At 37.6% G+C, this 14,187-nt stretch overlaps 2 protein-coding genes across 9 annotated transcripts in view; one reads left to right on the top strand and one right to left on the bottom strand.

Moving 5' to 3' along the window:
• The window catches only part of zmat3 (zinc finger, matrin-type 3), a 181,093-nt gene that overhangs the window by 58,655 nt on the left and 108,251 nt on the right, over positions 1 to 14,187 (bottom strand). For 2 of the 5 annotated variants that reach the window (XM_039758739.1, XR_005634326.1), the window contains one exon: positions 8,462 to 8,527. The exons of 2 other annotated variants lie outside the window; for them this stretch is intronic. In XM_039758739.1, the coding sequence (XP_039614673.1) occupies positions 8,462 to 8,527 (66 nt within the window). Of the gene's footprint in view, positions 1 to 8,461; positions 8,528 to 14,187 lie in introns of those variants that run through there. One more of the 5 variants, XR_005634327.1, reaches the window with a different exon arrangement.
• The window catches only part of si:ch211-247n2.1 (calcium-activated potassium channel subunit beta-2), a 160,833-nt gene that overhangs the window by 134,183 nt on the left and 12,463 nt on the right, over positions 1 to 14,187 (top strand). For all 4 annotated transcript variants that reach the window (XM_039758770.1, XM_039758780.1, XM_039758797.1 and 1 more), the window contains exon 4: positions 10,218 to 10,410. In XM_039758770.1, the coding sequence (XP_039614704.1) occupies positions 10,218 to 10,410 (193 nt within the window). The remainder of the gene's footprint in view (positions 1 to 10,217; positions 10,411 to 14,187) is intronic.

The raw sequence follows: 14,187 nt of genomic DNA, 5'->3' as shown, positions 1-14,187 counted from the left end.
TTACATTTGAAATGGTCTGACTTTTGAGCCACTGCTGCTACTTTTGTTCTCTAAACTTTTCTCCGCTTGTTTATGTTCTGCTGCAATGATTCCTCCCTCTGGCCTTTCATTTCTGACTCTCTTTCCTTTTTCCTTTTTTTTCAATATCATCATCCTCCTGGACTTATCTGCTCTGTACTCAGTTGTGATATACATTATTGGACCTCTAGTTTTCACTGCTATACCTTTTGTGTATTTATATTTGGTGTGGACGCTTTTTCCGATATTTCAGCATATGCCAGTGATGCCATTATAAAATAATGCTTCGCTATGGGCACCATTGTTTTGTGGCTTGTTTCGGATGGTCATAGACAGGATGTTTACAGAAAAATATCCCATACCCGTAATGTGATGGAATAGCGTTGTGACATGTGACATGAACACACATCCTCCATTTCGGGACAATGGCTTGAAATACACTTTTTTTTTGTTCTTTATTTCGCTTTATACAATTTCTTGTATTAGGAATTTGTTAGTTTTCGCATACCCCTTGGGGTCAGAGTGCAGGGTCAGCCATTGTACAGCACCCCTGGAGCAATTGCAGGTTAAGGGCCTTGCTCAAGGGCCAACAGAGTAGGATCTCTTTTGGCAGTGACGGGGATTCAAACCGGCAACCTTCAGGATACCAACACAGATCCTTAGCCTCAGAGCCACCACTCCGCCAGAGTCAGAAAACTTTACACTCTGCATTAGTTAGGGAAAAGACAATAGCTAGTTATTTTGGCCGCAGTTCTGATTCTGTATTTAGACTTAGATGCTCGATTTTTTCTGTGTTTTTGTTTCCCGACTCTTGCCTGCATTTGTGATCTCAATTCTGCCTGTTCCTTCTTAATGCTTACACTTTTCTTTATTGTTCCCTTTAAGTATAGAGAGATCAAAGAGGTGCTTCCACAAAGATTTTGGTGTAGGTTTTCTGTTTTTCACCCTTACTCTACGGGAGCTCACGACATTCATCTTCATCTTTCTAAGATCAAAACACCCTTCACGTCGAAACAGTGGTTGCTTTTCTACTTTGACACTGTTGCATTAAAATTAGCATTGGACTCTCTTTACAAATCCCCTGAGTCTCTTACTTCTGCTTTCTGGAAGACCTCATTTTGCAGACTGGTAGTTACAATAATAAAAAGTGGCTATCTGCTGCTCAGCATGATGGCAGGTGATCAGTGGCTTGGGGAGTTTTTAATTCGTTCAGGCCTTCTGCTCTGCCTTTTCAGTTTGATGCCTGCTTATTCATCTGTCCACAAAGGGCTGGAGTGGGTATTGAGGATGCTAATGAGGGGATTTCTATAATCATTTTGTTTGTATTCTTTTCACTGTTTGTATCTGTTGTGTTATTTGTACTTCCATGTAAATGGAAGTTTGGTGATAGGGTCAAAAAGTTCACTATTCCAGTTGTGAAAATAATCAGCATTGAAACACAGACAAAGGTTTTGGGGCAGCCACCCGTATACTTAATCACTGTTTGCAAAAATGGATAAATACAAGTAAAGTTGTGAGCAGGTTTGAGTCCAAGACAGAACTGATTACAGAGGGAGGTTGTCGAGGTTTTAAGGCAGGTCGGCAGAAGTGACGTCTTCGGGGCCTGGACCCGAAAGTGACATCTTCTGGCCTGGAACCGGAAGTGACGTCATTGGACTCAGGCAGAATTTCCCATATTTGATCTGCAGGAATATCAGAGGAAAGATTAGTGCACCCCAGCGGCCCCTGGCCTGGTGTGGAATTACCTTTGATTGGTCCCTCTAGCTGTCTCCCATATGCAAGTGTGTGACATAGTCAACTTCAGAATTTGATTCTATGATGTTCAAAATGTTGAGAAAATGTTTGTGTGTATGTGTTTGTGGAAACCTACAGTATGTTCAATGATAACTTCCAAAAAAGCCTATCGTGTCTGTGTTGTTACTGGCTCCAGGCCTATTGTTTTTGGTTCGGTTCTGTCCAGTACTTATTTCCACATCCTTCAAAAACAGTTCAACCCATGTCCAGTGATAACAGCTGTAGAAACTGTTTAATTCAATTGGGATTCTTGCCATCTGCTCCAATTAATCATAGGATCAGGCCCAAAATGTAACACTAGTAGTTTTGAGATTCATAATTTATTTAAATATAAATGTACGCACATATGTAGGCACGTACAAGCGCTTGCACGCATGCACACATACACATGTACTCAAGCACAGAAATATATAAGTGGAGATAGCTTATAAGTTGGCTGACAACTTTTTTGGCATACCTGAGCGCATTCTGGATAATAAAGAGAAAGAAAAGAAGAAACACAAATCCAAGACCCCTCAACACACACACCTCTGTAAAGGTCGGCGTGGACAGAGGCTTTAAGCCTCCTCTGTACTAATCTGTTTGTCTGTGCAGCTTGTTTACTTCATTTGAGACAATGTGTTTCACGTGAAATTCTAAAGGAATGAAAAATCACCTTACTAATCACCTTAATATCCTTTTAGCTTCTCCTAGACAACAATGAGATCTGAAAGAAATAAAATGGAGACATCTACTTTGTCTCATGCTTCTCAGGTTTTTCTCCTGACAAAACAAATACTCCAGTATTCTTGCAAATGTCTCCCCTTGAGTTTCATCAGAAATCTGAGCAAAGTCACACAATGGACTCACATTTTCTAGTTATTGTCTTGACATTTTTTACTACATTGTGTGTGCATTAATACGTGGTGAAATGTATGAACAGGTGCTTGTGGTAATAAAACAGTTTACTATGACTACAAAACTGTAGTTTGCTTCTGAATAGTACTATCAGCTGCTCTATTTTATATTGCTGTGATCAGATTAGATCATACTCATTCTAAAAGAAAAGGCAGGCAGTGTGGCATAGTAGGTAAGATTCTGGACTTCAGACTCTGATATTGTGTGTTCAGATCCCACTGCTAACACCATGTGACGATGACTAAGTCACTTCATCTGCTTGTACTCCAAAAACAAAAAAATGGAATCAATTATATCTCAAATGCTGTAAGTCACCTTGGATAAAGGTGTTAGTCTAATAATAAGTAATCAATATGAAGTCTTGAAAGAGATTACAACAAAACTAGCAAGAGATCTCACAAAATATATCATGCTTTTCAAACCAAATTCTCAATTTTCACTCCTTTGACTTCAGTTGTATCTCATGTCCCCTTTCTGTCTAAAGCTATTTCTTCTGAGGAATTTTAGGAGAAATATCTGTGACAAAGTTAATTCTTAAATGAAAAATAAATGAGAATGTTTTTAAAGTCTCATGAACAATCAACGATCCACCTTTGAGCAGTAAAATTTTCCTACAGGATGTTATTGAATTTGTTTGCTTCGTTCAATTTCCTATTTATTTTATTCTACATTTATTGATGTACAATATAATTTATGTGCTTGATTGTATACTATTGTACAGTGTCATTTATTGTATGATATTGTAAATTCTTCCATTCTGTGATTTTCTGCAGTATCATTAAAGTGACATTTTTATGGAAGTACTTTATGGATCATTCTGTACATTTTTTACTTTAGTTTAAAAGAATGCATTGCATTAAAAATGATATCAAACAATCAGTCACAATCTACTATAAAAATCACATTGCTGTATGTAAAACATATACCACTCAAAAATATAATTAATAAACCTTCATCGTTGCTAAATTCAAACAGATATTTGATCAAAAAGCTCCATTATGAAATAGTTCCTCAATATAATGTAAAACAACAGACATAAAGAAGAACGCCAGCTAACTTATTTTGCAATACCATCAACAAATTATTGCCAAATTCTTAAAAATTGTACACTGTTAAACACAAAGAAAATTAGATTTTTTTTTCTCATTTTAGGCACTATAGGATGTTGCCTTTCGAATTAAGCTATGGAAAGTGCATTAGGATACTTCCTGTAAAATCAATTAATGCACTCAGAATGTAATGTATGAAATGACTGTGAGTTTATTATTACATAATTAGTCCAATCGAGTGTTACTCTGACCAATGCCATCAAAGAATTTGGAACATTTGTAAATCTGACATTTAACTAATGAAATATCTTCCCTAGAATGGTCTGAATTTAGAATAGTCTCAAAACATATGATCAAAGACAGAGTTAGTAGGGATCATTCACAGCTAGGGTCCAGTCCCTCATATATACTGTATACTGTATAATGAATGGTAATGTGTGGTATGAGCAAAATTTAAAGTATACGACAATATTGTAAATAATAAGAAAAAAATAGCCAAAATGCAACCAAATGAATATTTACCTGCGTAAGTCACAACATACAACCTTCACGACTAATGAGAGGATGTTATGGCAGAAAACTTGTGAAAGTATAACTGCATTGGCTTAAATATTCACGGAAAACCACAGCTGTGGTCACAAAGCTCATTTAGTTGGAAATTGCCAACCATGAAGCATGGTGGTGGAGAAATGATGATGATTTGTGGTTACATTGCAGCCATATAATATGCATGGCACAAACTTATTCCCTCCACCACAAGCTCATCTATACAGCCTTATATTCTTGAGAAAACGAGAGGTCAATCGTCTGAAGGTTAATTTTTTGCAGAAATAAGAATATGTCATATCATTCCAGCTTCACATCCATTTTCCAATTCCTCTTATCCAGAGCAGGGTTTGTGGAAAAGCTGGAGCCTATTCACAATTTATATGCAGCTCTATACTTTTCCCTGAACCTTTAAAATTTGCAAGCTGCCAGTATATACAAATATACAAATAACTTGTGTGAGCAGCATGCAAAATACTCTCATTATAATTGGGGTGGCCTTGTTAGTACTCCAATGTTGGTGGTACTGTGGTACTATGGAATATAGAAACTGTGGAGAATGCTATCACTTGGGATATGTCAATCTTAAGTAGACATATCATGTCACTCTGCAAACAAAAGTCACACAACCTTTTACTTCTAACTAGCATCACACAAAACATCCATTTTTAATGATACATTATGCCGTTACAGGCAGTAGCCCTGCACTAAACTTTAGTTTACTACATTTGGAGAGAATTGGAAGAGTAACTGACAAATACATTAGTGATATAATTATACACGTCTTTTATACATTTGGACCTTTTTTTTTTTGGAAGACTGACTGACACATTGACACGAGACAAACATTTATACCTTTTGTAAGATAGTTTAATAAGGTCACGCCCTCAAGCAGAAGTGGTGGCCTGTTCATGACAGACTTTTTCTTTCTGCCATATTGGTTTATCTTCAGAATGTTTGTTTGTTTATTGTTGCAGTTGTTTTTTTTTATGTTATATAAATATAAAATACTGGAATTCAACAGTCTCATATCGTCAGTCATCTGACCGTGACTCCTGCGCTCAGCTTTCTGTTAGCTAAACCCTGCAAATTAGCACATTTCCAGAGGTCCCTGACACCCCTCTTTTACACCTTTAAACCATTATAAGATCGACAAAGTAAATGTTTCAAGTTTTTTTCTCCCATTTTAAATATGGCAACAAAAATGAAAATATGTAAAGCTCGTAGTGACAGAAAAAGAAAAAACAATCCTCTTTGGCTTCTGTGATCACTTGTCAGGTTAAAGGTTGTAATTATGGAATCTAAAAATTTGATATAAAACTTCTTTTACATTTTAAAATTTTAAATCCCTATTGATTCTTACCTTGAAGTTATGCCACTTTAGGTGACTTTTCCAGTGAGTCATAGTCTTCATTTATACAGTGTTAGCCAGACAGAAGCAGTCAGCAGCACTTTCCCATGAAGTCTATCGTCTAATGTGACATGTCAAATGATTGAGACCAACAAGTCTGTGACTGGCTACGATAAAATCAAACAGGTCTGAGTTTGTCTTTGGTTGAAGTGTTAGACTGTTTATGTGCAAGAAAATCAATGAGAGTTCAGACACAAGTACAATGCATAGAATGTAGTGCATGCATATTTTGAACATCACAATAAGAACATAAGCTCTTCTGCCTGATGTCTCATGTTATACGTATTAAAACCCAATAAAACTAAATAAATAAAGGACAGTGATTGCTGTTGAACTTGCTGCAGTTCATAGTCCTTATTACAGCACCAGCTCCGTCATGCATCACAATACTCAGAGAAAGGATTGAGTACGACTGACATGGAATATTGGCACTCGGTCAGTAAATGTGACATTGTCTGTCATTTTCAGTCATGTCATTTGAGATGGTGCAGAAACAAGATGAGCAACTGCGATCAGCAAATCTGACATATCCAACGAGAAAAAGTTATGCAATATGACATCAGCTTTACATGACCTGATGTATCTGAAGGTGGTACTTTTGACATATAAAAACAAATCGCCTTCTGCATTTTCCAAAATTCATTACAACTTTGTTTTTTTATAATTTTGATTCAACTTTACAATTTTCTTCAGGCAAAAGATGCCACCAAGATTACCAAGAGATAAGTTGAGCTGCGATCTTTTGTTAGTAACCTTAGCTTTAGTGAGCTTAGTTTGACCTGGATCCTTCTGTGATGCTGTGCACATCAGTGGGCAATGTATTGCCAACATGTAGAATTAGCTGATGCCTCTTTTGTCCCCTTCCCATTTGATGCCAATATATTGATGCCACCATACATGGTGGTTTGATAGGCATAAATATTTTCTGTATTCTGTCACTGCAATGTGACTTAAAAGCTCAGTGACCTGGCTTCTTCTAGAAGCTATTAATTTACAATGTGGTCAAAATAGATGACACAGACTCTTTTTGCAGACAACATTTCTATAAATTATTTATTGTCTGTGATATTCAAGTCATGATTTTCCATATTTCATTGGCATAAATGATGATAGGTATTACTGTGGCATTATACAGGTAAACTAGTGTTGACGTTAACAGTTGTTGATGACTCTATTGAGTGTATTCACCCAAATACCTTGCCTATTCTGCTACAGTATAACCCTCTTTGTCTACGTTATTTCCATTGGTTAGTACACTCCTAATGTAGGTGAATCAATCTATATTATCTACCAAAGGGGATTTAACTTATCGTTTGTTAACTGCTGATCTGCATGGCTGACTTTTCCAGGTTGATCTTAAGCGCCTGCAGTTCATCACTTATTTTTGCAAGTAGGCCAATGCCAGGTCATTGCAAGGTCTAGCTCTGTCAATTACTTGTTCATTCCACTGTATATACCCAGTTTTCGCCCAATTCCTGTCCTTTGGATTATGAAGTCAATCAACTAAAGGAACATAGGTAGTAACAAAATACAAACCTGATGTACATCAGTGGCAATGGTGATGTTGTCAGCTGGAGTTTTAGTAGATATTTTGGAGATTTAATTTTTCACTGGGAAAGCCATTAAACCTGGCAGTGTTACACTGTATTTATCTGTGTGGACCGTCGAACGCTTTTCAAGTCAAGTAAAGTAATTATATTGGTCTCTGGAACTCAATGCACAGTTCAAAGATGTTGTGTGGCGTGAGTATCTATTCATTGCATGACTGCCAACTTTGAAGCCCCATTTATGCTTCTCACATTGTTGCATCGCAATGGGGATACAAATTATCACAAAGGTGTCTCCTAATTGTCTCTGTAATACCTCTGTCTTTTCCTTGCCAGGAACATCTTGACGTGTGACGCCGTGCTATTCGTTGCAATCAATGATCAAACCCACTTAAATTATGCTTTTTTTTTTTATCATGGAGGGGTCTTGGGGTAACCCTATCTGAAAAAAATTAATCTTTTATTCCCACGCCCAGGTTCTTTGAAATATTGATCCACTCATATGTCATCCACACCCACTCTTGTTCTCTTATCCCCACAATCTCTGCCCTGGAAGGAGACAAAGCCTGGCCAGCCACAATGGATTATGGACTGACTTCACCCAGAATGAACAGCTACCATGCTTCATATCTCCTATTGGAGGATGTTTCCTCTTTTCTCTCTACCCCAGGCAATAAACTTTTATTCAGTCATTATAGTGTTTAATTTTCTTAAATATTCTCAATGTGCCAAAAAGTAAAATGGTTTGGCCAAATCATTTATACAAACTGACTGTTTCAGGAGCTGTCCTTGTCCAAAACACCCAATGCGTGTGGCGTTCTTTCTCTTAAGGTTGCATTGTTCCTTCTTTTAGTATGGCTGTTGTTGTTTCTTTCTTTATGGTTCTCTCTCTCAGCAAAACTTTCACTTTAACCTACTGGTTTTTAAAGCTTATCAGGGCCAAAGAGAACACCTCTAGCTTCTCTCTCTGTCCAAAGTCATTTCGACAGTCCATATCCGCACTATCAGACTGATCACACTGCATCTTCCTTTTGTGGGGCTCATTCAGCCAAAGAGTAAACACACTTTCAAGCAGCATTCAAATGTGAAAGAAGCATACTCTCAAAGAAGTAAGGTTTACCAATGCAGGATCAGCGGCAGACAGTAAAGCTTAAGGCACTTAACTTAATGTTTGGAGGCTCTAAATTCAGATGACTTACGTGCTGTTCTGCTCTCTGTTTGCTCTGCTCCACCCACTGCTCCTTTCTCTCTTCAGATAAATGCTCCTGAGAAAAATGAAATGCCTTCGAGTTCTTTTAATTTCAAAAGGGTGAATGCTGGAGTAAGGCAGACAACTAGGAAGTGGTCAAGTTTGCTATATGTTTGAATAAAAGCTTCAATGCAGAATAAACCTAAATATTGCTCCATCCAGTACCAGAATAAAGTTTTCTTTGCCTATTTCTCTCCTATCTGCATTTTATGTGCTAATCAGAAATGCAAACGTGACAACATGTTCAAGAGCCTGAGTAAAGATACTTAGAGAGTTTCACTTTTATGCATGTAGAATATCCAGAAAATAATCATTTTACCATTTAAGGTTCTGAGATTTAATTTTGACCAGACTGCACATTTGTGCTGTGACAAGTTTCATTTTTACTAGTTTAGCCTCCTGTCTGGTGCTTCTAATAACACTTTCTCTTTCTGTTGTTAGACAAGCTCCTTTTTACAGAAATTCAAGTAAAATAAAAACAGAAAAAATGACAGTTTTATGATGCACTTATCATCCAGCAAATGCTTTGAACAAACAACTTAAAAATAATAATAATAATAATAATAATAATAGTAATACTTTACATTTATATAGCACTTTTCTCACTACTAAAAGTGCTTTACATAATGAGTGGGGAGCCACTTCAATCACCACTAATGTGTAGAATATACCAGGATGATGCTACAGCAGCCATTTTGAACCAGTAAGCTCTCTGCTGTTAGGGTGTGATGGGGTGAGAGATAGTTAGCCAGTCAGAGACAGAGGATGATTAGCAGGCTAGAATGACTAGGCCATGGATGGCAATTTAGTCTGGACATTGGGATACATCCTCCTCTTTACAAAGGATGCACAGGGATCTTTAATGATCACAGAGAGTCAGGACCTCAGTTTTACTTCTCATCTGAAGGACAGCACCATTTTTACAGCACAGTGTACCCATCACATTGGGATCCACATTCAAACCACAGAGTAAGTGCCCTCTGCTGGCCTCACCAACACCTCTTTCAGCAGCAACCCAAGTTTTTCCTGGTTGGTTTCCCATCCAAATACTTTGGTCAGCTCTGTACTTCATCTAATTAAAACGTGCAAGTCAGAGCTGAGTTGATACCTCTACACAGACTCCTTCAGACAAAAAGGTGTGTAAAGGGACACTAATTTTAGGTTTGTAACTGCTAACTGGACTCTGGCTGGATAGATAAAATAAGTCACCTATAAGAAGGCACTTTATAACTGAAAGTAAACTTATTCCAATCACTAGAGGTTATATCTTCCTTCAAACCTAGGAGTCAGTCATCTCCTTTGGGGTATTTGAATGCTGTTCATTTATTCTTTTTGTGAGCTCAAAGCTGGCAATTTGATCTCTTTGGAGTGAGAAGCCAACCACTGCCTTGGGAGCAAAAAAGCCCACAGAGTTTCTTTGGCCTGGAAGAGACTTTCTGAAGTAGCTCTAAGATCCACTCTTCCAAGGCAAGCTCTCTGCCTGTGACTGAGCCTAGTCTGAGAAGACAGAAAAGATTGTTTTCAGGTTCATGATTATTCTTTGCTCCATGGACCACAAGGCTAACGATGAACCATTGCAGCTAGAAAGTACAAGTACCCTTTACTTTGAAAGCTTGCCTTTTTAACATAAGAGCTGCTATTGCTACTATGATCCATAATTACTCCCTACTGTTTTTGTTTTTTTTTTTTTCTTTTTTCACACCAAGTGTTTGGAAAGGAGAATCACGGTGCAGTCTCTTCAACCTCAGCATCATAGGTGACAGGAACTGTACATACAGCTGTGGCACAGACTGCCTGAAAGTCTCCAAGTACCCTTGTCTGCGGGTCTATGTGAATCTGAGCTCTTCTGGGAAAATAATGCGACTGTCACACATGGAGATGCCAGAAGTAAATACAGAGGTAAGCAAACATGAAATGGTATATGAAGAAAAATTAATACAATATGAAATGCTTTAATAGGACATTGAAGAAGTTTGAAAAGAAATGAAAATGGGAAATTCACTGTAAATAATAATGTGCAAATGCTGTAGAATTTTATAAATTGCACTTCTTATTATTCATATTTGTTCTATGACTTGTTTTGCTGTATTGTGTATACTGTGTGCATATTCTAATCTTTAATAATGCATTTAAATATTTTATACGGTTGATGAACTGTCAGATTGGGTGACATCTGTGGTGGTCAGTTGATGACTGGCCTGAGCATGCAACAGTTTAGTTTTCAGTGCAGCTTCTTAGTCATTAAGCCAAAAGAGAAAACCGAATAAACAAATGAATGAATGATAGTTAAGTTGGGAAGAATGTCATTGAGAATTTTCCTTGCATTCACCAGAGGGTGGCAGCTTTCCTTGAGTGTACTACCACTTTCAGAGCTGATATTTCATGAAGTTACCAGCATTTAGCAACCACTTAGCAGGACTGCCGAGTGTTCTTGAACAAAATGACTAACGTCACTGTATATCAGCATAGCATTGTTTTAAATGATGCTGAACTTAGCTCTGTCTTGTTTGAGAGAGCTGAAGCATTAAATGACCAGCTGGTGGGCTTGTGTAAGATTACTATAAATATTGATATAATTACAGTATAGCAGAACCACTTCTGTACTGAGAATGCCTTCTACAAGCTATTGTTGCCTACAAGCATAACCTATTTTTACAAAAAAGATTCAGTATTGTGAGGTTTGATTTATGTAAATAAACACTTTGAAGCAGCAAATGATTACTATCAGAATATATAGCCAATGTCAAATCAAAAAGAAGTCCTATTATCCACATGTGTGTCCCCAATATACTTATATCCTTTTCACACCTGTTTCTGTGCCAAGCTGAAAATTAAGAAGGTTCATTATTAAATGCAATGCCTTTGTAAACAGAACAAACATGAAACACATTATACTGATTAATTCAAGCAAAATGACAGAGGATGCCAGCAGCTGACAGGGCTGACAGTGATGAAGGCCATGATTAAGTCTGCAGCTGCTAATAGCCTGTAAGGGACTTTCAGGGTGCAGCATAGAAAATCACACACTCTGGTAATCGTTGTAAAGGAACTGCAGCAAAGCGCCTTGCACTGCACTTAGTCTTTTCCTTTTCTTTTTATGTACAAGATAAATAGCAATATACTGCAACAGTAAGTGAAAATGAATAAGCATTTGCCCTTGTCTGACTTTGGGTAATAATGCTTGTTCTCCCATAGTGAATGTTGTTAGACCTTGTTGTAGGCTGTGACTCTCTACTACAAACTATTACCAAGTTTGATGATGCTTTCATTTGTTTGGTACGCAGACTTCAATAGTAAAAAAAAAAGTTATTGCCCTTTTTATAAAGCTGATTCACTGATAGATTATTTGATTAATTTATTTTTCAAACCTTATTATTCCCACAAAGAGTCAAACTCTAATGAACTCAGGCCTATTTAGCACCTAGTTTGGGGGCCATTGTTGTTTTGATTTTAATATACAGTAATCCCTCGTTTATCGCGGGAGATAGGTTCCAAGGCCGGCTGCAATAACTGAATTTCCGCGAAGTAGGGACACCATATTTATTTAATAATTTTCCGTTTATTTGGACGTTTTTAAACCATCCCTGTACTGTTTACAACCCACCCTTTACTCTATTAATAACAGGGACAACTGTTAAGCAATATGAAATCGGTAGATAAGTTTACAGTTACTGTATAGCGAAGTACACGTACCTATATATGATGTGATGATGGTGATGAATATACTGTGCAGTAAAAATGATCATGATGAAGGTGATGATGACTTTTACTGCACAGCCGATGACTGTATTTTACGTCTCTTCAGACGGCGGTGCCATTTCCTGGGGCACCTCTTCCACAATTTCCGAAGGTGTATCCGTAGTAGTAGTAGGAACTGGCTCTTTTTTGCAAGGCTGCAAAAACATTGTGATCGGCAGTTGTTGCCGCTGCTTCTTTTTCCGGTCGAAGAGCAGCTTGTAGGCGGTCATGACGTCGTCGACCTTGTTGCAAAATTGGACCGATCGAACCATATCGTCGTCCCATTCCTATGACCGCTCTTGCAGATCATTAGCCAGTCTGCAGCCACAGCCGCGAACGTTCTCCTTTCCTTCAACGTATCCAGAAGTTTCACCTTCTCAGCGATCATCATCATTCTTCGTTGGCGTTTAGGCTCAGCACCAGCCTTGGAATAAGGAGCACGTTTGGGAGCCATTGCAGGGGGTGAAAATTGAAGTGAAGTTCAACACAAAGAAACCACGAAAAAATCATACACAGTACAGTTTAAAGTAAACCGCTTGGCGAGAAAGCTTGAAGCGAAATGGCCGCGACAGAGAGACAAGGGGAGGTGCTGTGGGATCTGGGCATCAGTCAAAGCACCAAACACGAGCCCGATTAGAAAGCGGGAAGTTGTGATTTGTCGTCTCCCTCCCATGTACTAATCACAGCCCGTGTTACAACGCACTTAGTCACCAAACTTGTTTTGTTGTTCTTAGACTAGGAAATACTACTACTATATTTAAAAACCCGCAAAGTCGTGAATCCTTGAAAAGTGAACCGCAAAGTAGCGAGGGATTACTGTATTATTTATTTTGTATATTTAATAGTATACACTACATACCATACTATATATTGTTTTTTAGTGTTATGAGCGTTATTATGTTGTATACCATATATAATCACATTTAAGTTCTCCCATGTATAAGTCGGGGCTTGATTTTACCATATAATTTCCGGTATTTTATAATGTCGGTCGTATAAGTTGAATGCAGAAAACTTACGCTATTGGTCCAAGACATTATGATATGCTAACACCCACCTGAGAGAGTAATCACAGAGCACACTGCCTTTTTTTTTTCTATGTATTGTGCCTATGTGACAACACGGTAATGCCTGAACTATTCCAAAGCGACGTTTCAACTGTTTTGTGATTTTTACATCTAACACCCTCATATACCTTTATCGTAAGAGCATCCCTTATCTACGATGGCAAGTTCGATCAGAAGAAAATACGAAGCTGGTTTTAAATTAAAAGTCATTGAAAAGAAATGACGAAAGAAATTGGTAACTGTGTTGCTGCAAGAAAATTCTATGTGTCTGAGAAACTGGTACAAGATTGGAGGAAACAAGAAGATGTTAAAAAAAGTAAGTATTTTTGAACGGGTGTAAAAGTCAGGTCTGATTTTATGGTCAATTTTTCAGGTTTCAAGATCTGACTTATACGTGAGTATATACGGTATATTTAATAGCATATTTGACAGTATGTATCAATTTTTTTACTGTTAGGAGTGTATCTATCTATCTATCTATCTATCTATCTATATGTCTAAGAGAATGCCAAGAAGGTATTGTTAGCAGGTGACAACAGCTCATCCAAAAGGACTGGCTTGAACTGTGGGGGCAGAGAAATGAAGGCACAGCAAAAGACACAAGGAATATCATTGAAGGAAATGGGAAGACAACAAAACGAAAAAAGATGAAGGAGTACCAAGAATAGAAAAGTTCAATGTAATAATCAAAATGAAAGCAGTAGCTCTGGTAGGAGTAGCAGAAGTATTTATAGTGGTAATTGTGTTAGACGTTGTGTTGACATGTGTGCAGAGTGCAGTGTAAATTGACACATGCAAAGTCCTCATTCACTAGTAGAAATTCTAAGTAGCTAAATGCACATGAACTTTCCATAGTATCCAAAAACATGAC

Source organism: Polypterus senegalus, chromosome 1 (genome assembly GCF_016835505.1).
Source record: "Polypterus senegalus isolate Bchr_013 chromosome 1, ASM1683550v1, whole genome shotgun sequence".
NCBI classification, from domain to species: domain Eukaryota; kingdom Metazoa; phylum Chordata; class Cladistia; order Polypteriformes; family Polypteridae; genus Polypterus; species Polypterus senegalus.
This window is presented reverse-complemented; position numbering and strand designations above follow the sequence as displayed.